Source organism: Pollicipes pollicipes, unplaced genomic scaffold, assembly GCF_011947565.3.
Source record: "Pollicipes pollicipes isolate AB1234 unplaced genomic scaffold, Ppol_2.1 Scaffold_2555;HRSCAF=2994_pilon_pilon_pilon, whole genome shotgun sequence".
Taxonomy (NCBI): domain Eukaryota; kingdom Metazoa; phylum Arthropoda; class Thecostraca; order Pollicipedomorpha; family Pollicipedidae; genus Pollicipes; species Pollicipes pollicipes.
The window spans coordinates 43,670,509-43,686,946 of record NW_023596136.1 but is presented as its reverse complement, the minus strand read 5'-3'; the positions used below and the strand labels follow the sequence as shown (position 1 = coordinate 43,686,946).

Here is a 16,438-nt window from a genome sequence, read left to right as displayed (position 1 = left end):
AGCGGCGGCGCGGCGGCAGTGGTGACGCTGGACGGCGTGGCGGAGGCTGGCGCCGCCGACAGGCCGCCAGAGGTACGCTGCGGCCCGGCGCCGAGCCGGCTGGAGCTCGGCCTGGGGCCGGCTCGGGCTCCGGCGCTGGCCGACAGGCCCACGTGACTGTGTACGAGTCCATTGTGTCTTTCGGCCCGCTCAACTGAGATGTGTTAGGTGGGACTACGGTCTTCCGCATTATCTCGAAGTCATTGTACCATGGGCTCACCACAGCCTGGTTTTTCAATGTCTCGGAGAGATCCACAGTGGTGGGGAAGTTCGCACGCCGAACATTCGCCAACAGTCGTGAGTTTGGGCTTGGATATTGGCTCTACGTCCCGCCGTTCGCGGGGATTAGCCGTGCGGGATCGCGACGTCAAATGGCCCCTGCGATGTTGATGTGTCGTTACTTGTCAAAGGCTGCAGCAAGGAAGTTTGCGGTGCGGAACATTGGGGAGATGGAGACGCGCGTTGCACACCATTATCTGCGGTGGTGACCACGAACACCATGTTAAAGTTTTAGCTTTATACTGGTGAATGGTCCGAAGTGTTTTTCGATGTCTGTGTGTGTACATGCATGTGTATGTGTGTATGAGTACATCCTCACGCGGGCGCGCGCGCGCGAATGTACGTGTGCGTGCGCGCGTGTGCGTAATGTACATTCATTAAAGACGAGGAAGATTAACCCGAGAGTATGTGACTGCTTAGCTGTGTGTGGGCATCGAAACCAAGATGATATTGAAGTAGTAGTAGTATGCTTTCCCCCGAGCGTTTGTTTCTTGACTAGCCAAACATTTTCGCTGGCGGCGCGTGCCCTCGCCTGCGGAGTAGGGGCTGGCTCTGAGCGCGCGCCGTGACGCCGCCTTTGCGGCCCGGCAGATGGAGCCGGAGGACGACCCGGACGTGCCTGTGATCCTGACACCGATGAACGGGCAGCAGCTGCCGGACTTCATCGAGCCGCGCCCAGGCCTGCGCATCCTGGTGCGGCCGCTCAAGGAGGCGGCCGGCGCCGCGCAGGCCGCCGACCGGCCACTGGGCTCCAGCGACAACCCCATCCAGCTGGTGCAGCAGGGCAACACGTTCAAGTCGCTGCAGCCACTCAGCGCCGAGCAGCTCAAGCAGATCGCCACCGTGCTGCAGCAGAGCAGGCTCAACGTGCCCGGAAACGCCAAGAACACCATCTACGACGCCAACACCAATACGCGCATCGTGTACAGGTGGGCGCCGGGGCCTGGGCACGCGCCGGGAGGGCGGCGCGGCGCGGCGCGGGCAGGGCCGGGCCGGGCCGGGCGGCCGCTCTCGGAGGTGTAGTCAGCTCCGGCCGGTGGCGAGGCGCCGCGCTGTGCGGGCGCACGCTGTGCTCCGTTCAAGGCGGAGAAGCAGAGCACGGTTCGCGGTGTGCTCCGTTCACTGGGCCCGCGGATGTGCCGTGTTGGTGGCCTGCTCCGACTCGGTCCGTTTCGCGGGTTTCGGTCATTTCAGGCACGAGAGGACCCATCTGCGGGGCCGTCCGTTCACATTCTCGGCGCTGCTGTGTTCGGACGTTGCTATTTTGTTACGAGCTAGATTTGATAAAGGATACATGTACGCAGGATATGTGTGGTCACAAATTGTCAGAGGCGTTGTATTCCTCGGCTTGTTAATACCTGTGTTTGATGCGTGCTCGACCAACGTTGGATCAGAATTGTGGGGCGTCGGCACGTCTTATGGAAAAATTCTGCCAGAGAACGCAAACAGCGTGCCCAAGAACATTGAAATGTTGCATGTCCGGCCGAGTAGCACAGCATCGGCGCTTCCGGTGCACTGTGCGCTGGCCTGTCGCGCTGCGGTGACCGCCGGCCTCCCCGCTCGGCAGGGTGGTGTATCCGGAGGACTCGCGCGGTCGCGGCCGAGGCTACCCGCCGCGCGGCCGCCCCCGAGGCCGGGGCCGCGGCAGGGGCCGGGGGCGTGGCCGCGGCCGCGGGCCCGGCCGGCCGCGCAAGGTGCTCGAGGAGGTCGACGACGAGTACTACCCCGGCCAGGACATCGAGTCGGTACGGCACACTGGGCGGCGCTGGCGGCGTCTGTCGGGGTGGGCCGCGGGCACTGGTGAGCTCTCAGTGGCCTCTGTGAGCTCTCATGGCCTCTGTGAGCCAGCTGACTGGTCTGTGACCCCGGGCCGTGTGCGCTGCAGGTGGAGCGCGCCGAGAAGAAGCGTCTGGCCACCAAGACTCGCACCGGCCGCGTGTCCAAGCCGCCCAAACACATGGTCAAAGACTACCGGCATATCCACAGGTTAGCGAGTGTATCCCGTACTACAGGCGCCTGCTGTTCTGCTGCCTTATGTGCGCCTGCGCTCGCCGCGCGTCTGAAGCATTCCTTGGTGAAACGTGCACCTGGTCAGCTTGGTGTGTAGCGCGGGTGGGCCTAGAGCCGAACACTTGGGATAGGTCCAGAGGCAAATATTCGAAGTGTGGCCCAAGACCGGAGGGACCGACCATTGGAAGTGGTTTTTTCGGGGGGGGGGGGGAGATGTGTGGTTTTTAGTGCGTGCCTTTTCCTAACGCTGTCATAGCGTTAGCGAGGAATTGTATCACACGGTGATGGGGAAGGGGGAGGGGGGGGGGCAGCGGTTGCCCCTGCCACTGTGACTCGCCGCTCCTGGCCTGGCTTAGTAGGGGGAGGGGGAGGGTGGGACCTAGGCACGGCACCAAACCTCCGCTGTCACTCCGCCAGGCTCGACTTCAACCAACCGGACTTGGACGACTCGGACGGGGGCTACTCCGACTACGACGAGGCCGACCAGGAGGAAGACCTGGAGGAGGAGGACGAGGAGGGCAAGCCTGGTTCGGAGACGGCCAACGGTGAGACCCGCTCGCCGCGCCCTTCCCTCGGCCAGCGACAGGGCCCTGTAGAATGGAGCAATGGCGACGACTGGAAAGCACGCACTCGGCGGCAGTTGGGTCACAGATGTCTCGGGGGGGTATAAGTGAGCAGGGCCGTTGTTTGGAGCTGGCGGCTATTCTCGTCCCGTTGGTAGACAGCGTCGTGGAGCAGTCCCTGCGCTTCGCGTGCTCGGGTATGAGGCAGACCCCGTTCAGCGCACCCATGACTCAGCTGCCGGCGCAGGTCCAGCGCGGTCGAGGCTGCGGGCGCCGTCGTCCGTGTGTGCGTGTGTGCGCGCTCTTGCCGGCCGTTTTACACTGGCGTATGGAGTGCCGCGTCTCTTCGCCTCCGTGAGCGCCGAAGCGGGGCGCATCGTGGCGCAGAGGCGTAGTGGCCGTGCCATTGGCGCCTTCGGCTCCCGCGTGGGATGCCCGTGAGCGAATCCCGGTTGCGCAATGGCCCCTGGGCCGATGTAAATATGGTTTACATGGCCCGGAATATAGATGGCCCTGCAATCGCTGACGTTCTGTAAAAGGGACGCGGAACGACCTGCGTTGCGTTACCTTTGCTTGGAACAGAGTATCGTTGCGTCGGGTGGCCTGCGTATGTGTACAACAGTGACTGGTGTCTAGTGGCCTCCGTATGTGTACAGCAGTGACGAGTGTCTGGGGGCCTGCGTATGTGTAGAGCAGTGACTTATGTCCAATGGCCCACGTATGTGTACAGCAGTGATGGGTGCCTAGTGGCCTGCGTATCGTATTTGGTGGGACACATATGTGTGCAGCAGTGACTGGTGTCTAGTGATCTGCGTGTATGTACAGCAGTGACTGGTGTCTAACGGCCCACGTATGTGTACAGCAGTGACGGGAGTCTAGTGGCCTGCGTATGTGTACAGCAGTGACTGATGTCTTGTGGTCCACGTATGTGTACAGTAGTGACGGGTGTCTAATGGCCTGCATATATGTACAGCAGGGACAGATGTCTAGTGTCACGTATATCTGTGCAACAGTGGCGGGTGTCTACTGGCCTGTGTATGTGTACAGCAGTGACGGGTGTCTATTGACCTGCGTATGTGTACAGCAGTGACTGGTGTCAAAGGGCCTCTGTATGTGTACAGCAGTGGCGGGTGTCAAGTGGGCTGCGTATGTGTACAGCAGTGACTGGTGTCAGTTGGCCTGCATATTTGCGCAGCAGTGTATGTGTACAGCAGTGATTGTTTCAAATGGCTTGCGTATGTGCACAGCAGTGACGGGTGTCCAGTGGCCTGCGTGTGTGCGCAGCAGTGACTGGTGTCTAATAGACTACGTATGTGTACAGTTGTGACAGGTGTCTAATGGCCTGCTTATGTGTACAGCAGTGGCTGGTGTCTAATGGCCTGTGTATATGTACAGCAGGGACAGATGTGTAGTGCCTCATATATGTTTACAACAGTGGCGGGTGTCTGGTGGCCTGCATATGTGTATATCAGTGACGGATGTTGAACGGTCTGCGTATGTGTACAGCAGTGGCGGGTGTCTAGTGGCCTGTGTATGTGTACAGCAGTGTATGTGCACAGCAGTGATTGGTGTCTAGTGGCCTGCATACGTGTACAGCAGTGGCAGGTGTCTAATGGCCTGCGTATGTGTACAGCAGTGACTGGTGTCAAAGGGCCTCCGTATGTGTACAGCAGTGGCGGGTGTCAAGTGGCCTGCGTATGTGTATAGCAGTGACTGGTGTTAATAGGCCTGCGTATGTGTGCAGCAGTGTATGTGTACAGCAGTGACTGTTTCAAATGGCTTGCGTATGTGCATAGCAGTGACGGGTGTCTAGTGGCCTGCGTATGTGTACAGCAGTGACTGGTGTCTAATAGGCTATGTATGTATACATTTGTGACAGGTGTCTAATGACCTGTGTATGTGTACAGCAGCATGTTGGAGCTGTGTTCTTCGATATTGAAAGGGCTTACGACACCACCTGGCGATATGGCATCTTACGGAAGCTGTTCCAGTATGGCATACGCGGAGCTATGCTTACCTTTCTTGTGAACTTTCGTGCTGACCGTTTCTTCCGCGTTCGTGTCGGTTCCGTATGCTCGAAAAGATACACACAAGAGAACGGCATACCCCAGGGCAGTGTACTAAGTGTTGCGTTGTTTGCCGTCATGATAAATGATGTTGGGGACTGTCTTCCCCAGGCGATTGGTCGCTCGCTTTTTGTTGATGACCTCGCCATCTGGTGCAGCTCTGCCACAGCAGCGTCCATGTCGCGTCAGTTGCAGTTGGCTGTGGCTCGCTTGGAAAGATGGAGCATGCTCAACGGGTTACGGTTTTCCACCTCGAAGACAGTTTCCGTCCACTTTTGTCGACGCCGGCGTCAGTGTCCCGACATGGTGCTTAAGCTTTATGGAAAGTCGATCCCCTGCAATACGGCGGCACGGTTTTTGGGATTACATTTTGATAAGCGTTTGACCTACAGGGAGCATCTTACCACTCTGCGTGACAAGTGTTTTAAGGCACTGAACATACTGAAATGTGTGGCACGAACATCGTACGGAGCAGAGCAGATAACACTTTTGTTGTTATACCGTTCACTGATACGCTCCAAGCTAGACTATGCGTGTGTTGTATATGATGGCGCCTCTGAGTCCGTAAAACGCATCTTGAATGCGGTCCATCATGCTGCGTTGAGAATCATTACTGGTGCATTTCGTACGTCTCCGACAGCCAGCTTGCTTGTGGAAGCCAACGAACCTTCGCTGGCTACCCGAAGACAGTTGTTGGGAATGCGGTACGCTTGTAAGCTCGCGCAATTCCCGAACCACCCAACACATCACGCCATGTTCTCACGCCATACATCCCATGTTTTTCAGTCCGGACAAGCAACACGTGTGGCGCCTTTCTGTGTGCGTGTTCGTAATGTTCTTCATGAGAGCGGCTTAAGTTTTCGGGGTGTGGCACGCCCACGTAGCCTGCCGACCGCTCCGTGGGTGATGGTATCGCCAACTGTCGACGTCTCATTGTCGGAGGTTCGGAAGCAAAATATGATTCCGTACTTTGCCAGATCAGCAGCTCTGAAGCATATCGAAACATATCAGGGGTTCACAATTACGTATACAGACGGCTCGAAAACGGATACGGGTGTTGGTTCCGCTCTTGTGTGTGGTCCCGATACGCGATCATTTACACTGCCAGTCCATGCGTCCGTGTATACTGCAGAGCTTGTGGCCATCATTAAGGCGCTTTGTTTTATAGAGGTGGGCGAAGACAGTCTGCACGTGATTTTATCGGATTCCCTAAGTGCCCTTTCGGCATTAAGGTGTTTTAATCCGGTAAATCCCCTTATACAGGATATCTTACTGCGTCTCGACTCTCTGTACCGGGCTGGCAAGACCGTAGTACTTTGCTGGATCCCGAGCCACGTTGGCATCGCGGGAAATGAGCTGGCTGACTTCGTCGCAAAGCGTGCTACTCGTCGTCCCTGTCGCAGAGTGTTTCCGATACTCGCTACAGACCTGTGCTCGGCCATCTCTGCCTTTTTGCGCGAGGAATGGCAGAGCGCATGGGATGTGATGGGCACTAGCAAACTGAAGAGCATTAAACCGATTGTTCAGGAATGGCAGTCATCCTATCGAAAGTCCAGACGGGAGGAAGTAACCCTGTGTCGCTTGCGGATCGGCCATACTTATGCTACACATCGACACTTACTATGTCACGACGAACTACCACGATGTCGCCACTGCAACACCACGCTCACAGTGGAACATGGGCTCGTATGCTGCCCCACACTACGCGTCGAGCGTCTGAGGTACTTTGGCCCGGCGGCGCCGTCCCTGACGCTCTCCGATTTACGATGTGACAGGTCACCATATATCGAACATACCCTCAGGTTTGTATCGCATGTTAAGTTCTGCACTTTATATACGCCTGCCTGAATAGTTGATACGGCGTGTAGGAAGTTTTTAGGCTGCCAAAAATTTCGTATCAATGACGCGTTCCTGATACAACTCAGCCGTTTATATTTCTGAATAATACATATTTTCTAGTCATTTCATAGTCACACTCCGAAGCTAGTCATTTGGCTGTTATGGGCGCAAAATGACCGCAGTAGTCGACGCGCCCTAAAACTCCAATCAACAACAACAATATGTGTACAGCAGTGCGTTGTGTCTAATGGCCCGCGTGTGTGTACAGCAGTGACGGGTGTCTAATGGCCTGCATATGCGTACAGCAGTGACGGGTGTCTAGTGGCCCATGTATGTGTACAGCAGTGACGGATGTCTAATGGCCTGTGTATGTGTACAGGAGTGACGCGTGTCTAATGGCCTGCGATGTGTACAGCATGATGTGTACAGTATGTGTGCAGTGTTCGCAGTGACTGGCGTCTAATGGCCTGGTTATGTGTACAGCAGGGACAGATGTGTAGTGCCTCATATATGTTTACAACAGTGGCGGGTGTCTGGTGACCTGCATATGTGTACATCAGGGACTGGTGGCAAATGGCCTGTGTATGTGTGCAGCAGTGGCGGGTGTCTAATGGCCTGCATATGTGTACAGCAGTGACGGATGTCTAGTTGCTTGTGTATGTGTACAGCAGGGACAGATGTCTAGTGCCCATATATGTATACAACAGTGACGGGTGTCTAATGCTCTGCGTGTGTGGCAGCAGTGGCTGGTGTCTAATGGCCTGTGTATGTGTACAGCAGGGACTGGCGTCTAATGGTCCACGTATGTGTACAGTAGTGACGGGTGTCTAATGGCCTGCGTAAGTGTACAGCAGGGACAGATGTCTAGTGCCCGATATATGTGTACAACAGTGGCGGATGTCTAATGGCCTGTGTATGTGTACAGCAGTGACGCGTGTCTAATGGCCTGCGATGTGTACAGCATGATGTGTACAGTATCTGTGCAGTGTTCGCAGTGACTGGCGTCTAACGGCCTGCGTATGTGTACAGCAGTGGCTGGTGTCTAATGGCCTGCGTTTGTGTACAGCAGGGACAGATGTCTGGTGCCCCATATATGTGTACAACAGTGGCGGGTGTCTTATAGCCCATATATGTGTATAACAGTGGCGTGTGCCTAATGGCCTCCGTGTGTGTACAACAGAGGGCGGGTGTCTAATGGCCCACGTATGTGTACAGCAGTGACGGGTGTCTAATGACCTGCGTATGTGTACAGCAGTGGCGGGTGTCTAATAGCCTGCATATGTGTGCAGCAGTGACGGGTGTCTCGTGGCCTATATATGTGTACAACAGTGTCGGGTGTCTAATGACCGACGTATGTGTACAGCAGTGACGGGTGTCTAACGGCCTGCATATGTGTACAGCAGTGCCGGGTGTCTGGTGGCCTGCGTATGTGTACAGCAGGGACAGATTTGTAGTCCCCCATATGTGTGTATAACATTGGTGGGTGTCTAATGGCCCACGTATGTGTACAGCGGTGACGGGCCTAATGGCCTGTGTATGTGTACAGCAGGGACAGATGTCTAGTGCCCCATATATGTGTACAACAGTGGCGGGTGTCCATTGGCCTGTGTTTGTACAGCAGTGACGGGTGTCCAATGACCTGCGTATGTGTACAGTTTGTGTGCAGTGTACGCAGTGACTGGTGTGTAATGGCCCACGTGTTTGTACAGCAGTGACGGGTGTCTAATGGCCTGCGTATGTTTACAGCAGGGACAGATGCCTCGTGCCCCGTATATGTGTACAACAGTGTCGGGTGTCTAATGACCGACGTATGTGTACAGCAGTGACGGGTGTCTAACGGCCTGCATATGTGTACAGCAGTGCCGGGTGTCTGGTGGCCTGCGTATGTGTACAGCAGGGACAGATTTGTAGTCCCCCATATGTGTGTATAACATTGGTGGGTGTCTAATGGCCCACGTATGTGTACAGCAGTGACGGGCCTAATGGCCTGTGTATGTGTACAGCAGGGACAGATGTCTAGTGCCCCATATATGTGTACAACAGTGGCGGGTGTCCATTGGCCTGTGTTTGTGTACAGCAGTGACGGGTGTCCAATGACCTGCGTATGTGTACAGTTTGTGTGCAGTGTACGCAGTGACTGGTGTGTAATGGCCCACATGTTTGTACAGCAGTGACTGGTGTCTAATGGCCTGCGTATGTTTACAGCAGGGACAGATGCCTCGTGCCCCGTATATGTGTGCAACAGTGGCGGGTGGCTAATGGCCCACTTATGTGTACAGTAGAGACGGGTGTCTAATGGCCTGCGTATGTGTACAGCAGTGATGGGTGTCTAGTGGCCTGCGTATGTGTACAGCAGTGACTGGTGTCAAATGGCCTGCGTACCTGCGTATGCGTATAGCAGTGACGGGTGTCTAGTGGCCTATGGTTGTGTACATCAGTGACGGGTGTCTAGTGGCCTGCGTATGTATACAGCAGGGACAGTTTTCTAGTGCCCCATATATGTGTATAACAGTGGCGGGCGTCTAATGGCCCACGTATGTGTACAGTAGTGACGGGTGTCTAATGGCTTACGTATGGGTACAACAGTGGCTAGTGTCTAATAGCCTGCGTATGTGTACAGCAGAGAGAGATGTCTAGTGCCTCATATGTGTACAACAGTGGCGGGTGTCTTATGGCCTCCGTGTGTGTACAGCAGTGACGGGTGTCTAATGGCCTGCGTATGTGTACAGCAGTGACTGGTGTCTTGCCGTCGGCATTCGCACTGTCTGCTACGTCCGTGACGCAGTGGCTGGTCCGTTTGGCTGTCGGCCTGGCGCTACCGCACATGTCTGCTGTCCTCTGTGCATGTCTGTAAGCGACAGGCCTTTCGTGAGGTTTGGGTCCCGTCGGTCACCGTCCGCCCGCTCTCTGCGCTCTCTGTGTGGGCCTCGCAGTGACGTGTGTCGTGCGTTATCCCCACAGAGGCGGCGGCGGCCGACGAGAGCGAGGACAGCCGCGAGGTGGGGCCGCGTCCCAAGCGCACCATCCCGCAGGCGGTGCGGGACCGGTTCACCTGTCGCACGTGCGGTGCCCTCTGTATCGGCTACGCCCGCCTGGAGGGACATTACAACAAGAACCCCACCCACCAGCGCCCAGGTACCTGCGGGGACCGGGTCACAGTGGGCTCGAGTCACGGGACACTGATGACCAGCAGACGCCGTCTTCAGATGGTCAACGGGACATCGACTTGTATAGATAGGGTGTAACCTGGCAGTAGAGGACGTACGCAAGCTGGATTTATTAGTTGACGGATTGATTGCCGTATCTGACATGTGCTTCATGTGATGTGCAATTGTATGGGCAAGTAAACATGCCTTTGTTTTCCAGAATACACTCCAACTGCTGCGAAAATCGTGAAGAAAACACGTGAGTCGTTCGGTACTTAACCCTCGGTCTTGAACAAACTGATTTTCCGAGCTAAGCGAGGGAAGGTACCCGTTCAAAAATGCGTTTATATGTACCTGTCTTTTTTTGTTCTTGAAGTATCTGACATCTGGTTGCCATCCAATGAGGCGTAGGCGTTTAGAAATGTAATTGTCAGCTCTAGTTCGGCGACTGTTCTGTAACTAATCGTTTGCAGTGTCGTGACACCAAACGCTGATTTTTCATACGCGTCCTGTCTGCTATGACAGATAAATTGAGCAGTTTCTTCCACCAGAATGAACATGCAAAGCACGCCGGCCTCGTCTCCTCTGCGTGATGCGCGACTCATGCTCCCCGTCCGCCACCATGTGAACCTCGTGTGCGCGTTTGTGCTGAACTCTGCCTCCCCGGTCCGGCAGCGGGCAGGAAGCCGGGCCGACCGCGCTCCGCTGCCGCACCAGCCGCCGCCGGCTAAACGGGCCCGTACAGAAGCAGGTAGGTTCGCCACCCCCTCTCCCGCGCGTGCTGCGCGAAACTGGTCAGGTGAGAGAGGGGCCCAAAAAGTAGGGCCTGAACCCGTGTTTAACGCCATTGCTTGCCCCTCCCCACCTTAAGGTTCAACTGATAAACTCGCGTGAAAGTTTGCGGGCGCGACTCGTTGTGACATGTACTGTAACTCAGGCTGTGAATGCATTGTTTCGTGCACCAGCTGATGCTGAATACGAGTTGGAGGGGGGGGGGGGGGGGAGCTCGTTGAAACAAGCGTGACCATCCCCCAGGAACGCCGAGAGTTCGGAATTCGTATGCATTTTGCGCTGCCGGAGCGACGTACAAGAACTTGCACAGCGTTGCTTTCAGCGTCACTTCTCATTAATTTCGCTGAACTGGAATGTTACGAGATAGCACCAGCGGAGAGCCAGTTGCATCTTAAAGGCATGTTAACCTCAAGCTAACCGTAGATGAAAGGGACGAAGACTGTTGAGTTCCCAGCGATGTGTTCTGACGCGCGCGCTGCTCGTGACCAGGTGGACGCGCCAGAGCCGCTGACGCCCGACCAGCTGGTCGCCGCGCTGCTGGCGCAGTCCGGCGGCAGCATCGACAAGCTCTGCGACAACATGGCCGCCTGCCTCCAGAGGTTCCGCGCGCGCGTGCAGAGCGCACTGCGCTCGCCCGACGACAGCGAGGTGGTGGAGGAGAGCTCCACCTGCGTGGTAAGGACACCTGCGGGCTTCTCCGGAGGCCGAGCCGCCCCGTCCAGTCACAGGCAGCGTTATGGGAACAGCAGAGTTTGGCCGCTGTCTGTTTTCGGCATGTCACGCGGCAGGGGGGGGGGGGGGGGGTTGTTAGCCCACAGTTTTCCTTGTGAGCCTGCTATTCTCCCTGCTTTAGGGCGTCAGACAGGCCTTGCGTGTGAGGTATGTTGGACGGTTCACCACTTGTAGTCATCTTGGAAGGTCTGAACGTTCGATGCGACTGATATGAGCCCTGCATTGTTAAAACGGTGTGCATTGTCGTTTCCGTCGCCCAATGCCCATTTCGGTGGCTTGCATGTCAGACTGGCTGTCTGCCCAGCGTGTTGTCGCCGTGCGGGGCGTGCGCGCGAGATCACTGACCGGCCGCGTGCGCGCCACCCGCCCGCAGATCGACGGTGAGAGGGCCGTGCTGACCGGTCTTCCGGAGGGCGTGTACTGTTCGGCCCGACCCGCCGAGCCGGCCCCGTCAGACGAGCCGGCCGCCGCCGCCGCCGCCGCCGCAGCAGCAGCCCCGGCCGGCGCTGCTGACGCTGCCGCCGCTGACCAGCCGGCCTGCGAGCCCATGGAGCAGGACGGCGTCGCCGGGGAGGCCGCGGACGCGGCTATGGAGGACGCGACGGAGCCGGCGCCGTCGGCGGACACGGCGGCGGCGGCGGCGATTGAGCCGGCGACGGACGCGGCGCCTCCAGCGGCTGAGCCGGAGGCAGCCGTCGACCGGCCGGAAGAGGCTGCGGCCGCCGCCGCCGCCGCCGCCGATGCCGAGCCGGTCAAGGCAGAGTCGTCGGCGGTGGCCGACGTGCTGGACGAGTTCGTCGGCGGCCTGGTGGACACAGGCGACTACGCCTTCCCGGCCGGCGGCGGCGAGGCCGGCGCGCCGTTGGCCGCCGACTTCGACGCGTCCCAAATCCAGCTGCGGCTGCCCGACGGCCGGGACCTGGTGGCGGCGCCGGCGGCGCAGGAGGCGGCCAGCATGCCGCTGTTGGCCGACCAGCGGTAGGCCGGCGGCGGCGCGGGACCGCGCTCCGGGCCGGGGGCCGCCGCGTCGCGTCAACCGCGCGGCGACCGGCGGCGCCGTAGCGGTGCGGGAGAGGGCGACGCTTCATCACACCAGCGCCGGGAGGTGGACGCGCCCGAGGAGGTGGCTGGGGAGGGCGCACGGACGACTGTCTGTGACATTTGGTACAAACTCTGCGGTGGGTGCGGTGTGCGTTGATAGTCTGCTGCACGAATGATGGAATGGACGTTATTCAAGACACCTCGGCCAGCTTGAAACATTGTACATTTTCATTGAGTGAAGTGGACCGTCGCACTCATGTTCATGGTTTTCGTTAGGTTTGCAAAACATTGCAACCACGTTTGCGCAGTTTGTAAATAGCTTATCGCTGCATCAGTTTCATAATAAATCGGCTATACAAACAGCGTATCTACGGAAAGCGTTCCGCTGAAGACGCAGACGTGTATTTCAAAAGGCATGTCAGCACAGGACCAGCACCTGTTCCGTCTTCAACAGACTTACAACCAACGTCCCTCACATACACGTCACAGGTCCCTGGCGGTGGAGCATCGGCCCCTCCGCCTCCCTGGCACAGTGGAATGAGACGCCTCCAGACCGCTCCAGATGGCTCCGTCCCGGCCCTTCGGCTCACCGGCGGTGCCGCTCAGTCCGAGTCGGTGATGGCGTCCGAGTCGTACGCTCCGCCGAGCAGCCCCAGGGCGGCCGGCTGCTCTGGCTGTTCTGGCGGCTCTGGCGGCGCGTCAGCAGCCCCCGCCGCAGGCTCGGCGCATCCGCCCAGCGCCGCCGCCGCCGCCGGCGGCAGCCCCTGAGACGCCTCGGGGGCCGCAGCGGTCGTCGCTGCCCGGTTCGGACCGCTGGCCTCCGGACCTGCCGAGGTGGCAGCGCGCCGGCCTGTCAGCGGACCGACCGTCGAAGAAGTTCTCGTGGATGATGTGGCGCACGCACTGCAGGATTATGTTGCGCTCGCGCTCGATGTCGGGCGCCAGCAGCTTCTCCAGCAGGGTCAGCCGTTTGCGCCGCTTCTTGGGCGGCTGCTGGTGCTGCGGCCGCGGCGGCCGTTCGGTGGCGGCGCGCTCCGGGCCGCCCCGCCAGCTGCCGCGGCCCCGGCCGCGGCCCCGCCACCGGCCACCGCGACCGCCGCGACCGCCACGGCCGCCGCGTCCGCTAGCCCCGTCGCCACGCGAACCTGCACCGGCGTCGACGCCGGTCGCGTCGGCGTCCGTATCACGGCGGGTGCCCGGGTCTGACTGGGTGGCGGCGCTCGGCTCTGCTGCCGGACCCGGAGTCGTCCCAGAGTTCGCGTCTGGATTAGAAGAGACGTTGGGCACTTCTGCCTCGCTCTGGGCCGCTGCGGGGACACGGTTCGTGGATACGCTGGCCAATTCTGCTGCCTCGTTCGCAATGTCCCGGTGGCCCAGTTCAGGCTCTCTGACGTCAGCGTCTGCTCCGCCACCCGTCAGCTGTTCCGATGGAGCTTCCTCAGTCGTCATGGCGACGTCCGATGACCCGGCTCCCCCACAAGGCGCTACACCAGTACCGGCCACGTCCGAGGCGTCCTCATCGGCCGCGCCACCGTCACCACGTGGGCCGGGCTCGGCCGGCGCCGTCTCGGCCAGAATCCCAGCGAACGGCGCCAGGCCGCCGCCAGGCTCGCCGTCGCTGTCCGAGTCGAGCGGCGCCGGCTCGGGCGGCCTGGGCCGGCCGCCGCGGCCGCGCCACTGGCCGGGTCGCGGCGCGCCGCGGCCGGCGCCGGCGCGCTCCTGCCGCGGCGGGAAGCGGCCGCGGCCGCGCCCCATCCGCAGGCCGCGCGCCGCGCGCTCCGCCTGCTCCTGCTGGCGGCGCGCGGCCGACTCCGGCCGGCAGAAATTGGCGCGCCGCTGCTCGCGCCAGCGCGCCACCGCTTCGGGCGTATTGAGCGACATGATTACCTTGGCCAGCCCGGTCTGGTGCTGCATGGTCACGTGCTTCTCGACGACGCGTGGGTGCGCCGTGAACGGGCAGCCCTCGAGACCGCAGCGCACGTGCTCGCGACAGTGCTCGTCCAGCTGCTGCTGGCTGCCGTAGCTGCGGTCGCACGAGCCGCAGTGGAAGGGCCGCGCCCGCCGGTCCGAGCTCAGTATCTCGTCAGTACGCTCCGGGTGGGCCAGGCAGAAGCGCTCCTTGGCGTCGCCGACCAGCCGGTTGACCAGCTGGCGGTGGTGCTCGGCGGCGGCACGGTCCGCCTCGGCGCCTGAGCGGGCGGCGCGCGCCTGCACCTGGTTACGCCGCCGGATCTCGGCCACCAGCTGCGGGGTCATCCACGGCTTGTCGCTATGGAAGCCAGGCGGCGGCGCTGGTGGCCGCGGCCCCGTTAGCACGTGCGGCGGCGGCGGTACCACCTGGCCGGGCAACGGAGGGAAGGCGGGAGGCAGCTTCCCCGGTGCAGAGTAGAAGGGCCGGGCCATTCCTGTGGCAGAGGGCAGCTATTCTGGTAGCACTAGCCTTCAAAAGGTGGTTGATGGGCAGGCAAGTGGAATAGAAATTTCATAGGATCGATTGCAACTCATGTTTTACATGTTTACATTACACTTAACCTTTTACATGTTCATTTACATGCTTACCAATCAAATTTTAAGAACTGTCCAAACAGCCTTGCTAAAATTACCCAACATGAAAATGAAGTGGCCTAGGATGGTAAACATAACCAATTCATATGCACCCAGCAGTTCCTGTTTATTTCAACTATATGTGGTAGTACTTTGAACATTGCTGATCACCTAGAAACTAGGGGCTATGAAACTGAGAGGTCCTTGGGTCAGCAGCGCTGACGTAAATACTAATGGATTGAAGCACAAGTTGAGCATGTGAGTTGAAGCAAAAGAAAACAAAAGAACTTTCTTTTTGACCACAAGATCTGAGCCAGTCAAAATGCAGCATGAAGTACATGAATGTTGTGGATAAAGAGTGGTAAAACTTTCCTCATGGTGTATACATCAATGGTGAGGTTTCCATGCACCTACACTGTGCAGGTTATGCAGTTTAGTAGGTAAAGGTGTTGCTACAGGCATCCTTCAAGCTATCAACAGCCTTACAGTTCCAATGGGTAAAATTAAATGAATAGGTAGCAGTTGAACACCAACCAATAGTTGAGCCAACAGCATATGGTTGCATGTCACGCTTCAGCCTCCTTAATACCTTAAAGCATTTAAATCAAACATCGTTAACTTCCATTTAAGGCAGGCAACAAACCCATTTTCCCATTTAGACCATTCAGGGGTAAAACAAACATTATCTTTAAGGACACTACGCTGAACAAAGCATAACCAGGGGAAAAGGTTTTGCCCAACACAAACCAGGGGTTTGAAAATGATCAAGAATGCTCAGCTTGATTTCTGAAAATCACCAAATCTGTGAAGTGGCAGCTTCTAATCTCCTACACTTCCTTCCCCATGCATATGACCTGTGATACAATTTGTGGGTTTTTCTGGTAGCTGGTAGGGCAAATACAGAATTCAAGCTCGATGTTTCCACACCCATCCCATTCTTAACCTGAAATTATCTTTGTAAAATCAGTTCCTTGAAATATCGACTCTCTGCATGCCTAAACTGGTGCCGCCTGTGCACAAGACCCTGCGTGTTTGGAGCTACAATATACGTGCACTGAAATTGTTGCCGCGGTATCACTACGCCGGCCATGCTCGGTAAAATGGGTAATTTCTGCAATGAGGAACACCGCCCATTGATTCCATGTGAATCGAGCCACTCAAATCTAAGCCGGTACACAATCGGATAATCCTTGCGACCCACACAGGGTTAAAGTTCAGAAAACATAACCTAATCCACCTACCTACCTCGACGGTATCCCAGCCACCATCCTTCAGTCACAGCCGATAAGTTTTCCCACGTGGGCTTCGCAAACGTTGACCGTAAAATAAGACGTGCGCCATGATCCCGTCCCCAGCGCGCCACAAACATCGTGGGGACATGTGTACG

General features: G+C 58.0%; 2 protein-coding genes across 2 annotated transcripts; one reads left to right on the top strand and one right to left on the bottom strand.

The window, feature by feature from the left end:
* Window positions 1-42: 42 nt before the first annotated feature.
* LOC119111377 (uncharacterized) lies at window positions 43-11,933 on the top strand. The gene is made up of 10 exons (XM_037235193.1): window positions 43-72; window positions 910-1,247; window positions 1,886-2,063; window positions 2,204-2,304; window positions 2,746-2,873; window positions 9,758-9,931; window positions 10,163-10,201; window positions 10,618-10,689; window positions 11,221-11,409; window positions 11,840-11,933. The coding sequence occupies exons 2-8, from the start codon at window positions 910-912 to the stop codon at window positions 10,671-10,673; spliced, it is 1,014 nt and encodes a 337-aa protein (XP_037091088.1). The 5' UTR covers window positions 43-72; the 3' UTR covers window positions 10,674-10,689; window positions 11,221-11,409; window positions 11,840-11,933.
* Window positions 11,934-12,892: 959 nt separating this feature from the next.
* On the bottom strand, window positions 12,893-16,348 carry Nufip (nuclear FMR1 interacting protein 1). The gene is made up of 3 exons (XM_037225040.1): window positions 16,297-16,348; window positions 14,296-14,912; window positions 12,893-13,542 (listed from the first exon to the last, which is right to left on the bottom strand). The coding sequence occupies exons 2-3, from the start codon at window positions 14,908-14,910 to the stop codon at window positions 13,207-13,209; spliced, it is 951 nt and encodes a 316-aa protein (XP_037080935.1). The 5' UTR covers window positions 14,911-14,912; window positions 16,297-16,348; the 3' UTR covers window positions 12,893-13,206.
* Between the last annotated feature and the right edge of the window lie 90 nt (window positions 16,349-16,438).

Bases quoted from the DNA above. Each gene is read 5' to 3' on its own strand.
- LOC119111377 (XM_037235193.1), top strand. From the start codon at position 910: ATGGAGCCGGAGGACGACCCGGACGTGCCTGTGATCCTGACACCGATG. The intron at 2,305-2,745 runs GTTAGCGAGTGT...TCACTCCGCCAG, and splicing joins GACTACCGGCATATCCACAG to GCTCGACTTCAACCAACCGG. The intron at 2,874-9,757 runs GTGAGACCCGCT...TTATCCCCACAG, and splicing joins TGGTTCGGAGACGGCCAACG to AGGCGGCGGCGGCCGACGAG.
- Nufip (XM_037225040.1), bottom strand. From the start codon at position 14,910: ATGGCCCGGCCCTTCTACTCTGCACCGGGGAAGCTGCCTCCCGCCTTC. The intron at 13,543-14,295 runs GAGCAGGCGGAG...CGGGGCGGCCCG, and splicing joins CGGCCGCGCGCCGCCAGCAG to GAGCGCGCCGCCACCGAACG.